The sequence below is a fragment of the Plecotus auritus genome (assembly GCF_963455305.1).
Source record: "Plecotus auritus genome assembly, chromosome: X".
Classification (NCBI taxonomy): Eukaryota; Metazoa; Chordata; class Mammalia; order Chiroptera; family Vespertilionidae; genus Plecotus; species Plecotus auritus.
Genome location: NC_137784.1, coordinates 113,311,326 through 113,332,108, shown reverse-complemented (window position 1 = coordinate 113,332,108; position 20,783 = coordinate 113,311,326). Strand labels below are relative to the sequence as shown.

General features: G+C 38.7%; 1 protein-coding gene across 5 annotated transcripts in view; it reads right to left on the bottom strand.

Annotated features, from left to right (window-relative positions):
* The window catches only part of PHF6 (PHD finger protein 6), a 201,643-nt gene that overhangs the window by 33,956 nt on the left and 146,904 nt on the right, over positions 1-20,783 (bottom strand). For 4 of the 5 annotated variants that reach the window (XM_080653840.1, XM_080653841.1, XM_080653839.1 and 1 more), the window contains 4 exons: positions 20,225-20,410; positions 19,904-20,005; positions 808-941; positions 495-538 (listed from right to left, as the gene is read on the bottom strand). In XM_080653840.1, coding sequence (XP_080509966.1) covers positions 495-538; positions 808-941; positions 19,904-20,005; positions 20,225-20,362 — 418 coding nt within the window. In that variant the 5' untranslated portion in view covers positions 20,363-20,410. The remainder of the gene's footprint in view (positions 1-494; positions 539-807; positions 942-19,903; positions 20,006-20,224; positions 20,411-20,783) is intronic. The other variant, XM_080653842.1, reaches the window with a different exon arrangement.

Below are 20,783 nucleotides of genomic sequence, written 5' to 3'. Positions count from 1 at the left end.
ACATAAAAATGATTAACCTGGTTTTGTATAACTTTAAATGAAAATAAACTATAAAGTAATTTTAGGTTTATATTTAAAACTTGATTACTTCTTATGAACATGCCTGTATTAAAATAAACACGTACTACAATGTAAATAAAAAATTAACAGAAAGCCTGGTGATGACAAAATGTACTGGTATCCCGAGTTCACATTTCTGTATTAGACAGTAGGCCAATTATTAACTCTATAATCCACTAAAACATTTATATAAACTCAGAAATCCTGAACCATTAGCATCATTTGATTAATTCTTTAAAAAAAACTTTGAGATAAAGTTTTTTTAAAAATTCAGATCTTTTTCACTATTGTACATTAGTTTATCCTAATTTTCTTAATTCTGCAAAATGTATTCAATATTGAGGTACATCCAATGGTAAAAGTTAAGATAGTATAATTTACTCATATTTTACTCAAATTTCTTCTTGAAATTGATAATTGACTGAATGACATACCTTCAGAGTTATGTGCAGTTTTCTTGTGTTTCCTGCAATAAACCCTATAAAAATGAAGAAAGTAAAAATTATTAAGTAAACAAACTAAACCCATTTTTCAAATTTAAAAAATGAGGGATACACTTTACCCCAATTACAAGCTAGATTCCAAAAACCTTATTTTTAAACTTTTTATGCCATTTCACTAAGCATTAAATTATTTACCAAAAACACTCTTTACAATGATGAAATGTTTTGAAATGGGAAATTTTTTTACAAAAGTCTAAAGAAAGTATGACTGTTAAAAAAATTTAAAGAGAAGTTGAATAATTACATGTAAATTCCTTGTGAAGGTTTTTCTCGTATTTGAGCTTTATCATGCAATGCACAGTGGTAGTGGTAAGTCCTGTGACAAGTTTTCACATCACAACCAATTGTTGCTCCAGGACAATGGCACAAAGAACACATCTACAGGAAAACAATAAAATATTATTAGTGTGTGATTTTGCTAAGGCAGTGATATCAGGTTAGAGGCACATTAATCTCTGTCAAGGAAAACAAATTGGTTAATGAAAAGTTGTGTAACTTAATGCTATTTTTCTTGGGTTCATGCCAAGAAGTAATTCGAATACAATTCTACTGGGGGTGCTTTTTTCCCCATGTTAAACAATAACAAAATTAATGGAATATTATTAATGTCTATTGTTTCACTGTGGTCAAGAGAAAATTTGGAATGTTGCAAATAAGGTATGTAAACTGTATAGAATTAAGAACTTTTCACAATCCAGATCTTCCTAGAAATGTGTAACTGGTGAAAATGCCTCACACCAGAAAAATGTTTCCTTTATATTTCCACATAATCAATGAGAATCTTTGGGGAAAAAACAACCCTCACATACTATTTGGGAATCTGGCAGAATAAATTTTAAGTGAGGGCAGGAAAGAAGACAAAAAGAACTAGGTAGATTTTTAATACCTTAAGCTCTAAAAATATTTTGTGATGTAATCTGTTACTTACCTCTTGCATTATGAATTCAGACAAATAGATAAAAGAACAGACTCTTTCAACATATTTTAATATACCTTACCTTATGACTTTATTGAATAATTCATATTGTTTAACTAGCTCATGATGTAAAATTAGGAAAAATTATTTTTAAAAAGTAGCATAACTACGTAACAATGATTGTTAGTGGTTTAACATTTAACATATCACAATGTATTGTGCAGAATGGTCTTTTAATGAGGCTATCTTCTAAGCCATAAATGCCATGCCAAAATAAACTCGTAATAAGGTAAATCTTAAAAACTGCTCATTTGTTTTTAAATGGCTAGATACCTCATTCAAAACTGTTCTTATTCCTCTTCATTCATTTTAACATAAAGAACATTTACCATCCTAATTTTAGATTACTTGGCGCTAAAGCAATTTGATTTACCAAGAGGCTAATATAGATTCCAATAAATTTTCTTATATTGCTCTAAGCAAGTCAAACACTCAAAATCTTTTTCAAGCTATCATTCAAAAAATACTCATATATAAGTCAGAAACAGGAACATTCTCAATACAGGTACTTCCAAGAAAACATGAGGGCCAGTGTCAATTATTAATATTAGTGAAATATTCCACTTCCTTAAATAAATATAGAAACATCAAAGTATTAATGTAAAAAGAAATACTATGCCAAATTACCAAACAGGAAATGCTGTTAAATACTTTTAGATGGCTTATAAATTCTTGAGAAGGTGGAACATTTGTACTGCAGCTTAATTATAAGGATCTATTATTTTAGTAAATTACATTTCCTTTTTTAAAATACATTTTTATTGATCTCAGAGAGGAAAAGAGAGGGAGAGATAGATAGGAACATCAATGATGAGAGAGAATCATTGATGGGCTGCCTCCTGCATATCCCCCACTGGGGATCGAGCCTGCAACCCAGGCATGTGCCCTGACCAGGAATCAAACTGTGACCTCCTGATTTATAGATCAGTGCTCAAACACTGAGGCATGCCAGTGGGGCAAGTAAATTACATTGCTAATCAAATAGACTTATTATAGAAATTTTGGAAAACACACAAAAAATTAAAAATCACTCATACTCACCAAGCAGAGATGCTCTTTAAGTGTTGAATGCTTATGTGAAAGTATTTTCCATGTAATTTTGTATGTACCATTTTGCGACCTGTTTTTTTTCTTTTTTTGCAACCTGTTTTTTTAACTTAATAAATCGAACATTACCCCATTTCATTAAAAACTCTACTGCAAATAATTCATCTTGAAATTATATCTAAAATGGGTTTGCATAAGTACATTTCGAAAAAATTTATTAAATTCAATTAGCAGGCAAAAATGAAAGAAAAGATATTATTAAAAACTAGAGGCCCCATGCACAAAATTAGTGCAAGAGGCTCGGCCCCCACCATTGTGGTAGCTGCCTCTTCCTCGGCCCCCGCTGCTACGGCTTTGTTCGGAAGGTCGTCCGGAAGGACATCAGGTTTAATTAACATACTACACTTTTATTATTATAGCAGATAGTATACTGGAATCTGGATTAAAAATGGCAGCAGAGTAGAAGGATGCTGCACGGACATGCTCCCAGAAACAAGCTGGAATTACAACTGAAATACGGAAAGGCTTCCTGAATAATGAATGGAAAACTCACAGGAGAGAACCCTGATACCCAAGGACTGAAGGTAGAGAACACATAGAGACTGGTAGGAGGGGCAGAGGCGCGAAAGGGCTGGCCTGGCACCCACAGATGGCAACTGAAGTCCCGGAGAGATATCTCAGCTGTGGGGGTTGCCAATGAGAACTCTGAGATCTAATCCCAAAGCTGGGTTCCTCAGCAGAGAACACCAAACTGAGGAGGGTCCCCACATAACATCTAGCTGTGAAAAGCAGTGGGATGCTGTCTGCCAAAGAGTGGCAGCTGAAAGTTTGGACACCCTCTTAAGGGGCCAACACACAAAAATTCCCAGTGGAGCCACCCACCTTGTGCTCTGGCAGAGGGAGGGTAAAGTGGACTGGAGCTGTGAGAGCAGAACCCAGGACTGGGGACTTGGGGGATAGAGATCAGAAGGCAGACACCCTAAGTTTCTTGGGCTGAGTCATTCCCTCACACAGCACAGGACATCTTTCCCACATTGACATTTGCCTTGCCTGGGGGGAAGGCAGTCAACACACCCTATTGGAAAACACCTTGCCCTGAGGCCACTTAAGAGATTAAAAGTAACAATTAGCCTCCAGGCAGAAGCAACTGCCCCACCTGGTTGAAAAAACTCTCACCACACCTGAGGACGATTGCCTGGGGGCAATTCAAGTTGGAATCCTATTAGTCTGTAGGCAGAGGTGGTCTCTGGAGGATTTGAGTCTTAGCCTGATCCAAAAGTCAGAAACAGTGTTTGACAATGTCCTGCACTAGATTGAGAGGTGTATAGGCTCTACCTAAAACATAGTCACAAACCCAAAGGAGACAGCCAAAATGAGGAAACAAAGAAACAACCCCCAATTGAAACTAGAGAATTCTCCAGAAGAAGAGATAAAAGAAGCAGAGATAAGAAATTTATCTGAAACAGAGTTCAGAGTAATGATGTTAAAAATGCTCAACAGTATGAAAAAAGATATAGTAACTATGAAAAAAGAAAAGTCTGAAATAAAGAATGACATAACACAAATAAAGAACACATTGTAAGGAATACACAGCAGATTAGGGGAAGCTGAGGATCACATCAGTGAACTAGAGACAGAGTTGAAAATATCACTCAATTAGAGAACCAAAAAGAAAAAACAGGAGGACAGCTTAAGGGAGCTGTGGGACAATGTGAAACGTAACAATATTAGAATAGTAGGTGTACCAGAAGAGGCAGAAATGGAGAAAGGCATAGAGAAGGTGTTTGAAAAAATAATGGCAGAAAACTTCCCTGGCCCTAACCAGTTTGGCTCAGTGGATAGAGCGTTGGCCCGCAGACTCAAGGGTACCAGGTTCGATTCCAGTCAAGGGCATGTACCTTGGTTGCAGGCACATCTCCAGTAGGGAGTGTGCAGGAGGCAACTGATCTATGTTTCTAACTCTCTATCCCTCTCCCTTCCTCTCTGTAAAAAATCAATAAAATATATATTTTTTTTAAAAAAAAGAAAACTTCCCTGACCTGGTAAAGGAAATAGTCACACAAGTTCAGGAGGCACAGGGAACCCCAAAGCAGAAGAACCCAAACAGACCCATGCCCAGACACATCATAATTAAAATGACAAAAATTAAAGACAAAGAGAGAATATTAAAGGCAGCAAGAGAAAAGAAAACTGTACCTACAAAGGAGTTCCCATAATGCTGACACTTGATTTCTCATCAGAAACTCTACAGGCCAGAAGGGAATGACATGAAGTACTCAAGGTAATGGAAAGCAAGGATCTGAGACCAAGATTACTATATCCAGCAAGGCTAGCATTCAAAATAGATGGTCAAATAAAGAGCTTCCCAGTTAAAAAAAAAAAAAGGCTAAAGGAGTTCATCTGCCCAAAGTATAACCAGTTAACTACAGCAACTTAGGACTGATACTTTTTATTAACTGAGAAAAAGATTGCCACTTTTGTCAATTTCTCTCAAGGAAGAAAAGAGGAAAACATACCAATAAAAATGTTTTCAGGGAGTGAAAATTCTTTTCAAGTTTAGGAGTAGGAATTTTTCTCCATTAGAATTTATAGGACCTATTTTATACAACATTCATAAATAAACAAATACCTTCTTGCATATGAAATTCTCACAAGGTACTAACAATATAGCAAAAAGTATCCAGAAAAAAACTAAATAGAAATTTTAAATCTGCTTGTGTACCCATGAATACAAAATGGAAACATAATTATTACCTATAAGTCTACTATGTTATATTCCAACCCCTGAAATAATTTTTCCCCCTGAACAACTATGGGACTTAAAATACAGTATTCATTTTGGCTCTTACCACTTTACTTCCACATATAGCATATTATCTTTATAAGTATATAGATTTCATCCATTAATTATGTCTAGACTGATTTTTTTGGAAGACTAACACTGTACCTTACAAAATAGTTAATTTTAAGCTTATTCTGTTATTGAAGGTTTTATTATCTTAAGGCAAATTTTTTCTCATTCACGTTTCTAACACCTGCAGATTTGGCAAAATTATCTTCAGGTATGCCTACAAATATTTAAACAGTCTGATCTAGGATTTGGAGAAGAACAATCAGTTGAAGGGGCAGAGAATGAGTAGAGGCAAGAATATTTGGGGGGAAAGATTAGCTCTGTTAATAAACAAGGTCAAGAATAAGGAAGAGATAAAGATGTTGGGAAACCAGATATGTGGAACATTATGGAAAATACAGAAAAAGGACTTCATTTGAATAATAGGAAAATGGGACCCCCACCACAGCAAGGCAGCAGTTGGTGGGACCTGAGTAATGTTATCCTGTATTCCACTTTACACAAAACATTTGCCCTCCAATTTGTTACAGTCCCTGCTGAGCCCTCAGAAGAATGACTGTTGGTTGCCATTTAATGTCATGCTTGAACTTTACCCATGGCTCTCTAAAATGTGGGAAAAGGAAAGTTAACCTGACAGAAACATGTTTTTCAAGATACAGTATTCGTCCACATTCATGCTATTGCTAAATTTTTCAGTATTCATCCGCTGTCATGCTATTGCTAGATTTTTACCTCTATTAAAATTCTTAATTTAAATAGAGGTGAAAGTTTCCTGAGAAAAGGTCTGTCCCATATACCTAATATTTGCTGAGGGCTAATTTCCTGTCTCCAATATAGGTATTTCAATTCTTAGCTTACCCTGCTTCTATCCTCATTTTAAATTCTTAATTTAAATACAGGTAAAATTTCTTTGTTGGTAATTTTTGTTTCACTTTTACTCCTCTATTCAGTTTGCTATCTAGTATACCTAGTAAACCTCAGTAATCAATTACCTCTTCCAAAATGGGGAGATTGTAAGAAAAGGTCCCATTCTATTTCAGATGTTTGAATGTCATCTTTATATTATGGTTAGAAGCTATACTATCTTTATTTTTATTTTTATTTTTTATTTATTTTTAAATATATTTTTATTGATTTTTTACAGAGAGGAAGGAAGAGGGATAGATAGTCAGAAACATCGATGAGAGAGAAACATCGATCAGTTGCCTCTTGCACACCTCCCACTGGGGATGTGCCTGCAACCAAGTTACATGCCCTTGACCGGAATCGAACCTGGGACCTTTCAGTCCGCAGGCTGATGCTCTATCCACTGAGCCAAACCGGTTTTGGCATTATCTTTATTTTTAAATAAAATTATATATATTTAAGTTATAAAACATGATGGTTAATCTTTACCCGAGGATATTTTTCCATTGATTTTTAGAGAGAGTGGAAGGGAGGGGGAGAGACACAGAGAGAAGCATAGATGTGAGAGAGATACATCAATTGGTTGCCTCCCACATGTGCCTGGAACCAGAGCAGGGTTTGAGCCTACAACCAAGGTACGGGCCCTTGACTGGAATCAAACCCAGGACTCTTTAGTCCAAGGGCTGACACTCTCTCCACTGATCCAAACCGGCTAGGGCACAACATGATGTTTTAATATACATATACATAGTTGAAATGATTACTACAGTCAAGCTAATTAATGTTCATTTCTTTATATAGCTACCATTTTTTGGTGCATGTGGTGAAAGCACCAGAAAATCTACTCTCAGCAAACTTCCGGTATATAATATAGTATTATTAACTATTGTCATCATGCTCTACATGAAACCTCTAGACTTATTCATCCTACATAATAGCAACTTTATAGCCCTTGACCAGCATCTCCCTGTGTTCCTTATCTCCCCACCCCTGGTAAACACTGTTCTGTTGTCTGAGAAGCTATACTATGTTAAGACTAGAGGCCCAATGCACGAAGTTCATGCAAGAATGGGCCTTCCTTCCCCTGACTGCCAGCACTGCCTTCGTTCTGGACGGAGCCGCCTTTTTGCTCCGGCCCGGAGCCGCCTTTCCGCCTTCTCACGCTGCCCAGAGGCCCGGAGCGGCTGGGGCGGTGTGGAACACCTGCAATGTCGCCATGACGACAACGCAAGTGTCCCGACCTGCCCCTGGCCACTGGGCAACTGCATATGCAAATTAACCCACTATCTTTGTTGGTTTAATTTGCATACTCACTCCTGATTGACTGGTGGGCATCGCGAAGGTATGATCAATTTGCATCTTACTCTTTTATTAGTGTAGATTAGGTTGTGGCACATAAGCAGAGTCTCAAGAAGCTGAGCCACTCATGAAAGAGGAACCAAGTCATGCATGAGAGGAGATAACAGAAACTGAAAGGACCATGACTTAGCTAAAGTCCCACAGGGGCCAAAGGCTGGGAAATACCTGCTCCTCAGTCAATTGAACCAGGCCAGGATTGAAAGTCAGTTTGCAAAAGGAAGAAGTCTTAAGGAATAAAAGGAAAAATACTGCTTTCTCAGTAGCTAAGGAAAACCCAACGAAGACCACAGATAGATATAAAGTCAAATTAAAATAAGATCGACATATTCTAGAATAGGGAAAAAGAGAAGGCTCTTGGGGAAAAGCTGAAATCTGATGGCTAGAGTTAAGGGAGAGAGGGCTCTCTAAGACTTAGCTTTGCCCTGTTTAATTGCTGTATATCTACAATATACATCAGTAACTGACCACAGTGTATAGATATAAATTCTCATAGCTAAGTAGTTGCTACTCTCAAGACACTTGCTCCAAGAAAATGGCTACAAATGTTCAGAGAATGTACTTGAATCTGAAGGCAAAGAAAAAATACCCAAAGTGCTTGGAGTTGGAAACAGGGTACATAGGATATTTTTATAGGAAACGAGACAAAAAGTGAGAGCAGTTAACCTTACACTGGTGTTTGTTTTTAATAAAAGCAGCACAGTGTAGTTGGGGCAAATTTTCAGAGTTGCCTAAAAAATGCTCTTAACTCCAGGTTTATTGCTTTATTTATAGTAACACCTCACATATCCAACACAGAAAACAGTAAGTTCTGAATTATCTAGTTAACTGACAGTTACCCCATTTATTTGTTAAAATTTTCTAAAAGTAATACCATTTCATGGGAGTGTAGACCATGATCTTATAACCATTTCTGGTTTATCATTATAGCTACAATATATAATAATTAAGTCTAAATATAAAGCTAGAAAGCAAAAATAAAATCTGAAAGCTGTCAAAGTCATTGGAAAGTGACAAACCTGATAGAGTAGGACCTTAAATTCCAAGTGCTTCTAAAATAGAGAACTTTTAAAAATTACTTATTTTACTAGAGTAACAGACTAAATCCAAGCAGTTACTGAAAAAATAATTTCAAAAGTCTTTTGGAAATTGGAGGGCAATGAACTAAGTCTATCAAGTTCTTACTTAAGCTAGTCTCCTGACCTTGCTCTGAATATCACATACTCCTACTCCATCCATATTTATGAATCATCGACAAGAAGTATAAATTCCCTTATTGGAGCTTTTCAAGTTTCTTTTTTCATCTGAAAGATTCAGACAGACTTTTTCTGAGCTCAGATCATTAGGTTTAGGTTCTTCTAAAGCAGGGGTGGGCAAACTTTTTGACTCGAGGGCCACAATGGGTTCTTAAACTGCACCGGAGGGCCGGAACAAAAGCATGGATGGAGTGTTTGTGTGAACTAATATAAATTCAAAGTAAAGGAGCGGAGGGGAGAGCAAGAGAACCGGATAGAACAGCCGGATCCGGCCCACGGGCCGTAGTTTGCCCACGGCTGTTCTAAAGTGTAAGTCTTTCATGCTAAAATGTATGCTAAACTGTCATGCTATTGCTATACATCATTTGTGAAGAACCCCAAATACACATTCATGCTTGAGCAAGTCACCCCCCAAAACCAGACATGGACTATTTTTTATTATTGGTTTGCATTCTCCTCCATTAGCACAAATAAATAAGAATTATATAATGAAATAAATTGACAGTATTCCAAATTACAAAGTATTAAATGAAGGCAAAGAAAAAATATTTCAATTTTTTTAAAAAAATTAGCTGATTCAGTAATAGTCAAAGACCTGATTTTCTCCATCATTGGACTTGAAGTTTCTCTTTGGCCTTACATTCATTCTCCTTAATTACTTCCAAAGTAAAGCAAAGTTGAGTTTAATATAAACAATGTAAAATATCTGCACACATTAAGTTTATCTGCATGTCACAATGAGAGCTTTTTAAAAAAATTCATATTTATATGAATACATTCATGATTCATGTACACTTAGTTACATAGAAAATTTCCCCTGCAAAATACCTTAAGGTGGAGTCCTGAAAACCCAATCCAGACCACCACCTGTTTTTATAAAGTTTTATCAGAACACAGACATGCTCATTTTTTGTGTGTATTGTCTGTGCCTATGACCGAGACCATATGGCTGGCAAAGCCTTAAATATTTATCTGATCCTATACACAAAGTTTGCCAACCCCTGTCCCAAGGCAATGGTCCATGCCCAAGAGTGTTCATTAAAAGTCACTTGGGAACCTTTTGCAAAAGATACCTGTCTGTAATCCCCCATCTCCCCTTTCTGATTTCATAGTTGGCTAGGTACTACTGTTGGTTAGTAACACTATTAGTCACCTTCTGCTCCTTTGTATGCAGTTAGCAGTGCTAGCATTTTTACACTGTGGGTGCTCCATTTTGTCCTTCATTAATGCTAAATGAGCCACACACTGTAAATAGCACTGCCATTCAATACTTACTTAATACTTTAACCACTTCCTCCTCCTTGAAACTCTTCTCCCTTTGACTTCTACAGCATCACTTTCCCAGTGGAACACATTTCAAATGTCACTTTCTATGAAGCCTCTGCCTTCTCAGGTAGAATTAATAATGGCCCTCTGTCCCAACTCTCCTGTGGCATTCTTCAGATACTTCTAAAGCTAAACTATATTCATTCATGGTTGCAACCAAAGTGTTTCCATTGTGCATGGTACAAAGTAGACACTCAATTAAGTATCTAAAAAATGAACAGGTACATGAATTTTAGACTCTAGATGCAGGTCTTGACAAATAATATAATGCCTATGTAAACAAAAATAACACCATACTGGGTGAGTGAAAGTTTTAGAAACAAACAAAAAACTCCTGTTTGAAGCATAGACAGCTCTCTACCATCCTGAACAAATAACCAACCTGATTTTTCCCTCTAGATTTCTCTCCTTCCTTTTCAAACTGCTGGAGCTGCAAACAACACTAAAACACAGATTAACGAAAACAGGAATTTTAGGCAATACCCTTACTTCCCTGGTCAATTTACACCTAGCTCATTATTAAGGCTTCACACTATTATCCAATTGAAGCTCTCTCTTTCAAATTCAACCAACAATTAATAAGTGGCCATTATTTGTTAGAACACTATTGAGAACAACTGAGACATCAAGCACTGTGCTAAGTGTTCCATGCATTATTCTCACTTAATCCTATGTTAAGCAAGCAGAATAGTCTCTACTCCCCCAGAGTTCATGGAAGAGTGGGGAAGAAAGGCTTGAGAACGTATAACAGATACAGTGCATAGTGTTAAACTTTATGACAGAGGTAAAGGCTCAGTAGGACTCAAAAACAGATAATACTGATCTAGAAGATGAGTAACATCAGCACATACGCAACAGTAGAGACAAGCAGAAGATGATTGGGAAACTGAGAGGAGAGGGAATAAGTTAAGGAATGGAAAAGGTGAGTTAAGATATGACTTCTGAAGGGTATGGTGAGGCCTCTAGATATTGTTTTCTATGTAGTAAGGAATCAGGAAGATTTTTACTCAGGGAATGACATTAGGTTTTAAAAGTAGAGATCAAATAATTACTAGCAGTATGTTGGAAGGATGGGAAGAGGAAGACTGCATTTAGGAGGCCATTAAAAAAGAAAAGAAGGCAGAGACAACCCAGAAATAGAACCAAGTGACTGACGTAGAAGTATAAAGAGTTGAAGGTAAAGAATTCAGAAAGAGAATCAGGTTTCAGGGTGGGGAGTTAATGAATATTGGTTTAGACGGGTTGAGTTTAAGATGCCTGCATGACAACTATGTATATACCAGACAAATATGTGGCCATTATATTTCATTCTCCACAGTGACTACTGTATATCACTTATCTCCTGAAAAATAATGCATTGTCCTTCCCCATCCCCTCCAATCCAGCTGAAATTCCTTTTTAGAATTTAAAGACCCTGCACTAGCCAGTTTGGCTCAGTGGATAGAGTGACGGCCTGCGGATTGAAGGGTCCCAGGTTTGATTCCAGTCAAGGGCACATATCTTGGTTTCAGGCTCCTCCCTGGCCCTGGCCCTGGTCAGGGCTCGTGCAGGAGGCAACCAATCGATGTGCTTCTCTCACATGGATGTTTCTCTCTGTCTTTGCCTCTCTCTTCCACTCTCTCTAAAAATCAATGGAAAAATATCCTCAGGTGAGGATTAAAAAAAAAATTAAAGACCCTGCAATCATCCCAGATTACTCAATTCCAATCTACTACTGCCAAGTCTCAATGACCCATTCTAATATAACTAATCTGTTTCCTGGACTCATCCCTTTTTCTTAACCTTGCTATCTCTAGAAAGCATCTTAACTACCTAAATACGCAAGAATCCTCACCCACAGAAAAATTTAAAAAGTGTATACTATAAATTGTCATATATGCAGATTCATGACATGTTCAATATCTAGATTATAAACTCTTGAAAATCAGACATACTTTTTCTCTGGGGTGCAAAGCACTCCATTGGTACTGAGTAAATAACAAAGTAGTGGGAGTGCAGGAGGCAACTGATCTATGTTTCTCTCTCATCAATGTTTCTATCTCTCTGTCTTTTTATTTTCAGGGGCTACAAAAAATATCTTGAGGGTAACACAGAATCAGAATATTCTTATACAGTATATGTATACAGGATTTTTGTCCTAAAAACAGCAAGTTAATGCTAATAACAGAATATATTAACATGAATCTGATTATGTCCTAAATGAGGTACTATGTCCACCTCTGTTAGAAAACTACTAAGCTCTAATCATGACATTTTTAAATGTGATTTTTTTGTTAGGTAGCTTAAAATGCAGTCTAGTATAATCTAATGATTAAGATTTCTGACTCTGCAGTTAACTGGCCCTGGATTCCAATTCCAGCTCTGCCACTAACTAGCTATATAACCACTGTCAGGTTACTTAATTTCTTGAAGCCTGTTTCCTCATCTGTAAAGTGAGAATGAATACCTTCCTATCTCACAGTATGATTATGAGATTAAATAGGATCATGTATTTAAAGTATTTATCCCAGTCCCTAACACATATTTAGTGTTCATTAAATGTTAGCTGTTTCTACTATTGAAAAAAGCAGGAAAATATTCAGAGGATTTCTTAATACATGTGGGTAAAATTTAGTTTGAAAAGGGGAAAGTTTAGGAGTGACCTGAGGATAGTCATGAGATACATGAGGAATTTTTCATTTTTTTAAAAAAAATGTTTTTATTGATATTTTAGAGAGAGAGGGAAGGAGGGGGAGAGATAGAAATATTGATAAGAGAGAAACATAGATCAGTTGCCTCCTGCACTCCCACTACTGGGGATGGAACCTGCAACCCAGGCATGTGCCCTGACCGGGAATCAAACCAGTAACCTCTTGGTGCATGGGACAACATTCAACCAACTGAGCCACACTGACTGGGCGAAAATTTTTTATTTTTAATAAAAAAAAAAACAAATAGTTCCTTGAATGGAAAAAGACCTACCATAAATGGCTTTAAATTAAGCAAGATAGTTCAGCTGAAGTGGCTCAGTGGTTGAGCATTGACCTATGACCAGGAAGTCACAGTTTAATTCCAGTCAGGGCACATGCCTGGGTTGTGGGCTTGATCCCCAGTGGGGGCCTGCAGAAGGCAGCTGATCAATGATTCTCTCTCATTATTAATGTTTCTATCTCTCTCTCCCTCTCCTTTAATCTCTAAAATCAATAAAAATATTTTTTAAAAATATAAGCAAGATATTTGAGTTAAACAGAAGGATGAATTTCTCGACTCTGAAATGTTATATAATACTGCTCCTGTTTCAGATTGCTTGGGTAGAATTACAATTTCTTGATATATTTAAGAATAGGACAGACAAAAATCTTATGTTGGATGGCTTCTGGTAGTCTTGCCTAGGAGTAAGGAAGAAGAATGAAATGGCTTTTTGAACTCCTTTGTTCCTAGAGTCTGTGACATATCTGACCCAGGTACCAATTAGAACAGTAACTATCTGATGTAGATACTCTTAATGATCTCACCACCAACTTCATCCAGAAAGAGTACATTCTTCAAATATACTGCTTTCAAGTGTCTCCTTAAACAAAATGAAAATAGTGGTAACTCATAATTTTACTTGGAAATTTGCATTTCTTGGCTAGATGGTTGGAGAATAAGAGTAGGTGGTACTGATGTGGTGTCTCCATAAGGCTTCAACAGGAACTGGAAACCATTCTGGAAAAATATGTATCTGTCTTAACTGCAAAAACAGAGTCTCAAATTATAAAAACCTCAGTACTCTGACAAATTTCTCCTGGTCCACCTTGGGGTTATATAGTTAAGGTGATGTAAAAAGAGATGAATACGTTCTTGTGGAATGGTTTTTCCTCCCCTGATCCTGTGGCAAACATGAAAACCTTGGAAATTTGCCTTTGGCAGCATGAACATAGAAACCACATACCCATACCTCCCGCTCTACTGCAACCTCCCATCCTCTCAAGACTGACCCATCTGACCACCTATATACACTTTCACATCAAACCCCAACCTCTTCTCTCTATCCATTTCTTTGGGGCAAGTGAGCACCTCTGGAGCCAACACCAAATACAGACTAGAACCTGTCTAGAAAGCACCCAGGGACCAGCACTCCTGTTTTTGATTATTTTCAATGAGTATTCATGACCTACTTTTCACCTAGAAATCTAGATAAACAGGAGCCAGGACAAACAGGCTCACAGGATAAAATGCTTTAAAAACTCAATTAGGGATGCTGATTATCTAGTTTATATGTAGCTTATCTACCTACATGAAGCTTTTCACTTTTCTCTCCCTTCCTATTTGATTTATGGCCCTTATATTACTTAGACAAATCTACAAAAGAAAAAGTAAAGAAAAAAACTAAAATGTGATATTTTGGTTACTTGATAATACTTCATATAAAATGATATAATGGAAGGAGCAAAACTAAAGGCTAAAAGGAGACTTCAAAATAATTTCAATGTTAAACATATAAATTCTACTCTAGTCCTATCCCCTATGTAAGTTATTTAAATTTTGACATTTTGGGAGGAAGAAAAGGAGCAAAATTACATACTCGGGCTCCAGTCATTGCCTTCTGCCATTTTTCTTCAATGCCAGATGCCCACAGCCTCAACATGGCTTCAAAACACCTTTGCTAAGGTAACTATGTATATTTCATAGCGCTTTTTGTTATGCAACATCACTGTTTAGTAAGCAGTGATACAGCATTATCTGTTTACCACGGGTGAAAAGACAAATAAGTTAATGACTTATCTAAAGTTACATAATGTATCAGCAGCAGATTTATTTAAAAACTAGACTCTATGACTTCCCAGCCCAGCATGCTTTTCATTAGCCTATGATAATATTAGCAGGATCTTATTATTTAAAATTAATACCTAGAATGGTGGCTACTATTTATCAAGTCCTAACCATATGCCAGGCATCATGCTTAGTCCTGTATAGTCTCTCTCTTAATTCTCACATTATCCCTGTGAGAAAAGTACAAGTACTGTTGTTATCTTCTTTTGGCAGGTGATGAAAACATGGTGTAGAGAAGTAAATATATTGCTCAGGGTCAACCAGCTAATAAGTGACAAAGCTGGGATTCAAATCCAAAACTTTTACTATAGTTTGTGGTCTTTATCTCCAATATTGTTCCACTCCCAAGGAATACGTTATGTATAACTCACTACACTTGAGGAGGGGGGAATCAACTCCATACACTATACCATTAAAAATTAATCAAGCCCTAACTGGTTTGGCTCAGTAGATAGAGCGTCAGCCTGTGGACTGAAGGGTCCCAGGTTCGATTCCAGTCAAGGGCATGTACCTTGGTTGCGGGCACATCCCCAGTAAGGGGTGTGCAGGGGGTAGCTGATCGATGTTTCTCTCTCATCGATGTTTCTAACTCTCTATCCCTCTCCCTTCCTCTCTGTAAAAAAAAAAAAAATCAATAAAATATATTTAAAAAATTAATCAAAACAACTTATAATAATGAAACCTGTACAAAGTTCTGATGCTTTCTTCACACACAGTCCAAATAGATTAAATCTCCATTGAATTTACCAATATTGCCAGATGTATGCTGCTGCTTCATGTAAAACTAGGCATTGCATCCTATCTAATAAAAGAGTAATATGCAAATTAACCATCACTCCACTATACCCACAAGCCACGCCCACCAGCCAATCAGGAGCGAATATGCAAATAAACCCAACCAAGATGGCTATGGCCACAGAGAGCAGGAGGGAGGATTGGGTTTCCCCGGCAATGGAGGAAGCCAAGCTTTCCGCCTGCCCTTGCCGGCCTAGGCCTCCACTCAAGGCTACAAAATTTCAATGATTTAAGATACATAAATCCACACAGAAACGGCGGCAGCCACAGAGCTGGAAAGATCAGGCTAGGGTTGCCCCTGGCGATGGAGGAAGCCAAGCTTCCCGCACACCCTGGCCAGCCCAGGCCTCTGCTTAAGGCTACAAAGTTTCAATTATAGAAGATACATAAATCCCAACAGAAATGGCTGCCACCACGGAGCAAGCAGAAGGCTTGGCTCCGCTCCAGACTACAAAGTTTCAATTGTAGAAGATAAATAAACCCCAAATACCAGGGCCTCTGCTTGGGTATCCAGGAGGTGTGGCCGGCCTGCAAACTACCACAGGCCCCTCGCCCAGGCCGCCCCACGCCCCAAGGGAACCCCCACCCTGATCCAGGACACCCTTCAGGGCAAACCAGCTGGCCCCCACCCGTGCACCAGGCCTCTATCCTATCTAATAAAAGAGTAATATGCAGATTGACCATCACTCCAATACACAAGATGGCTGCCCCCATGTGGTCAAAGATCCTGCCCCCATGTGGACAGAGATGGCCACCACAAGATGGCCACCACAAGATGGCCAGCAGGGGAGGGCAGTTGGGAGGGACCAGGCCTGCAAGGGAGGGCAGTTGTGGGCAATCAAGCCTGCAGGGGAGGGCAGTTAGGGGTGACCAAGCCGGCAGAGGAGGGAAGTTGGGGGCGACCAGGCCTGCAGGGAAAGGCAGTTGGAAAGGACCCAGGCCTGCAGGGGAGAGCAGTTGGGGGGGACCAGGCCTGCAGGGGAGGGCAATTGGGGGGGGACCAGGCCTGCAGGGGAGGGCAGTTAGGGATGACCAGGCCTTCAGGGGAGGGCAGTTAGGGGTGACCAGGCCTGCAGGGGAGGGCACTTAGGGGAAAACAGGCTGGCAGGGGAGCAGTTAGGCATCAATCAGGCTGGCAGGGGAGTGGTTAGGGGGTGATCAGGCTAGCAGGCAGAAGCGGTTAGGGGCAATCAGGAAGGCAGGCAGGCGAGCAATTGGGAGCCAGCAGTCCTGGATTGTGAGAGGGATGTCCGACTGCCCGTTTAGGCCCGATCCCATCGTTTAGGATCATGCCTAAACGGGTAGTTGGACATCCCTCGAGGGGTCCCAGATTGAAGAGGGTGCAGGCTGGGCTGAGGGACACCCCCCTCCCGTGCACAAATTTCGTGCACCAGGCCTCTAGTCAAGGCGTCCTCAAATTGCGGCCCGCCAAGGACATTTATCCAGCCCGCTGGGTGCCGCTGCCTGTCCTGCTTAGCAGCCGACTCGTCCCGGGCCCGCAGTGCGCATAGGAATTTGTTCATAGTTTGTTTGTTTTTTAAACTATAGTCCGGCCCTCCAACGGTCTGAGGGACAGTGAACTGGCCCCCTGTTTAAAAAGTTTGAGGACCCCTGCTCTAGTCTATATATAAAAGCCTAAGCGACTGTTATGACCAGATGACCAGCTGGTAGCTATGACATGCACTGATCACCAGGAGGCAGAAGCTCAACATGGGAGCTGCCCCCTGGTGGTCAGTGCGCTTCCACAGCCAACTTCTCGCGGCCAGCCAACCTCCTGTGGTCCCTCCCCCTGGCTGGCCAACCCTGATCGCCGGCCAGGCTGAGGGATCCCACCCATGCACGAATTCATGCACCAGGCCTCTAGTTTGTTAATAGTATTGTAACAGTCGGGACCAAAACTGCTCCTGCTCTAACTAGAGCATCGCATGTCACGTGACAAAAAAATTGTAACAACTCAGTATGTGGAAGCATTTTCCAGGCATTTCGTAGTGCCAAGGAATAAATAATGGGCTGATAAGGCTTAGAGTACACCCACCATCAAGTAAATAGTATTCTTTCTTTGTATCTGAATTTGATTTTAAGGATGAGGAAATAAAAACATGCTGTTCTGGTTCTGAAGTCAGTAAGCCACAGTAACATGAAATCTAAAGCCACATTTAAACAAATAAAAAATCACATTAAAATGGAGCATTCTATTGGTATCTACAGTTTTGGGGGTGAGGAAGATAAACATTTTCAGTTAAGATCTCATTACAACAAAAACAGACTTCTAAATTTCCATCTGTGCCAGTACTGATTCTAGAGTTTGAGACTATTTATCTTAAAGCAAATCTCAAATGTTGTCCTTGAACTTCTTCATGTTGTTTTTTCTAATACTAAAAGATTGACTACTTTTCAAAACAAATTATTCCTGATCATCAAAATGATAGCCTCTACTTCCCATCAGATTCTTTGTGAAATGAGATTACTTAGTTCCTAAGAGCACAGATATATGTCCTGTCAAACCCATCCTATCTAATAAAGAGGGAATATGCTAATTTACCCTCATGCTGTCGCAAACACGGCGGCGCCCACAGCCAATAAGGAGGGAATATGCTAATTGACTGCCCCACCCTCAAATATGGCGGTGCCCAAAGCCACAAGATGGCGGCACTCAGTCCCCTCAGGCCCACCGGGGCAGCAGGCATGAGGCTGCCTCCAGAGTCCCCCAGTCCCCTCAGCCTCCTAGCTGCCCAGGGCCATCCCGAGGCACAGGCAAGCCTCGGATGTCGGCTGCCCAGCCGTCCAGGGCCGCCCGAGGCTCAGGTAACCCGGGCCGGCCGAGGCTTGCGCTGCCAGCAGTGGCAGCAGCAGAGGTGTGATAGGGGCGTTGCCTTCTCCTGATCACCGGGTCGCCTCCTGCCCCTGAGGGCTCCCAGACTGTGAGAGGGGGCAGGCTGGACTGAGGGACACCACCCCCCCGTCCAGTGCATGAATTTTCATGCACCGGGCCTCTAGTCTTTAAAATAATGAAACACTTCATAGCAAAGCTACTGGAGGTACATTTACAGATGCAATTTCAATAAGGAGCTTAAATGAGAAAAAAAATCAAATGAAAAGAAACTGTTTTAATGCAAACCATATCATAAATATATCAACTGAAATGACACTACTTTTCCAATAGAATAATATAGTATCTTGCCAATCTGGTTACTGGTAGTGAAGACAGCTATAGGAACATTATTCTAGCATAGCTTCAAAAAAACTGTAAAACTCACCAAAACTCAGAGTCATAAATACTGGGTTATATACCTAAATCACAGTTCAATACTTTGTTCAGAAACTGCTAACATTTTTCTGTTGAAAGAATACTGTCATCTTCATTTGTAATGACAATTACTTTATGACAGGTGAAAACACATCAAAATTTAATTGTGAAAATATACTCAAATGAAAACTTTAACACATGATACATTCAAATTAAGCAAACTGCTTGTTTTCTAAGTCAATACAGCCTCCAAGAAGATTTTAATTATTTTTTAGAAGAAAAAATGAGCCCTAGTCTGTTTGGCTCAGTGGATAGAATGCCTGTCTGTGGCTGAAAGGTCCCAGGTTCGATTCCGGTCAAGGGCACATGCCCAAGTTTCAGGCTCGATCCCCAGTAGGGGGCATGCAGGAGGCAGCTGATCAATGATTCTCACTCATCATTGATGTTTCTATCTCTCTCTCTCCCTTCCTCTCTGAAATCAATAAAAATACATTTTAAAAAAAATGAATATTGATTCACTCCCTTTTTTACATTTGCTATTTTTAATTAAATTTATTGGGGTGACACTGTTTAATAACATTATATAATTTCAAGTGATCCACTCCCTTTTTTTGTTAATTGGTAAGTAAGTTAAACCCAGCCTTGAAATTTGCTGGTTTGGGGAGAAAAAAAGACTTTAATTTAAAATTATATTGTTAATAAGGTAATACACTTTAAAATAACCAATTTCTTTCCTAATAAGCTTAAAATAAATTTTATTCTCAAGAGGCAGAAATACCAACTTACCAGCTTCGTGCCTCTTTTAATTTCCTTTTGGACATCTTCAATAGAAAATCCACCAAGACTCTCATTATCAGAGTGTGATGATACCAAAGCAGATGAAAAGAGCTATAAATTACATTTAAAAAAAATTAAGGTTCATATATAAAGAAATTACAGTGAAACAGTGAATAAGATGTTAAATTTAAAAGGAAATATTCTTGAAAATTTAACTGAGTTTTTCTTCTTTCTTTTTCTTTCTTTTTTTTTTTTTTTTTTTTAGAATTCAGGACTATTCATTAATATTCTTATGGTTTCAATTCTCTCAGTTGCTGCTGGTATACTTACCATGCACTTATGGTGTGCTGCCACCTTCTGGTTTTCAGATATTAGTAACTGTCCACATTCCTTGTCTCTATTTGACTTACAAAAGCCACATTTGCGCTGTCTTGTAGGCCCTTTTTTCTGTTCAAGTGAGCTTGACATGATTTTTAAGTTGCCTTTAGAATGCCACTTTATAAGCCCCAAGAAATGCTACAGAGAATAAGAAGGGCAACAAAATGGTTAATTTCATTTAAAATCAGTGTACACATAGTCAGGTAAGTTGTTTAATGTCTTAATTAAGTTCTAATATATGCATTTTAAATGGCTTTTTAGTGATTTTAGACAAATCACTATTAAAACTTAAGATGCCTCCATAATGAACAAATATGTATTTATGTATAACCTAATGAAGTAATTCAGAAAAATCAAACTGCTCCCAAATTAGGGGATATGTGAGTTAGAACTATTTCTGCATGGATAAGTAAAAAATGTACAATGTGTGATATTAAATTCATCATTCACCATCTGCTGACATAATTAATGCAACATATTTTTCATGTATAGGCAGGTGCTCCTTCAAGGA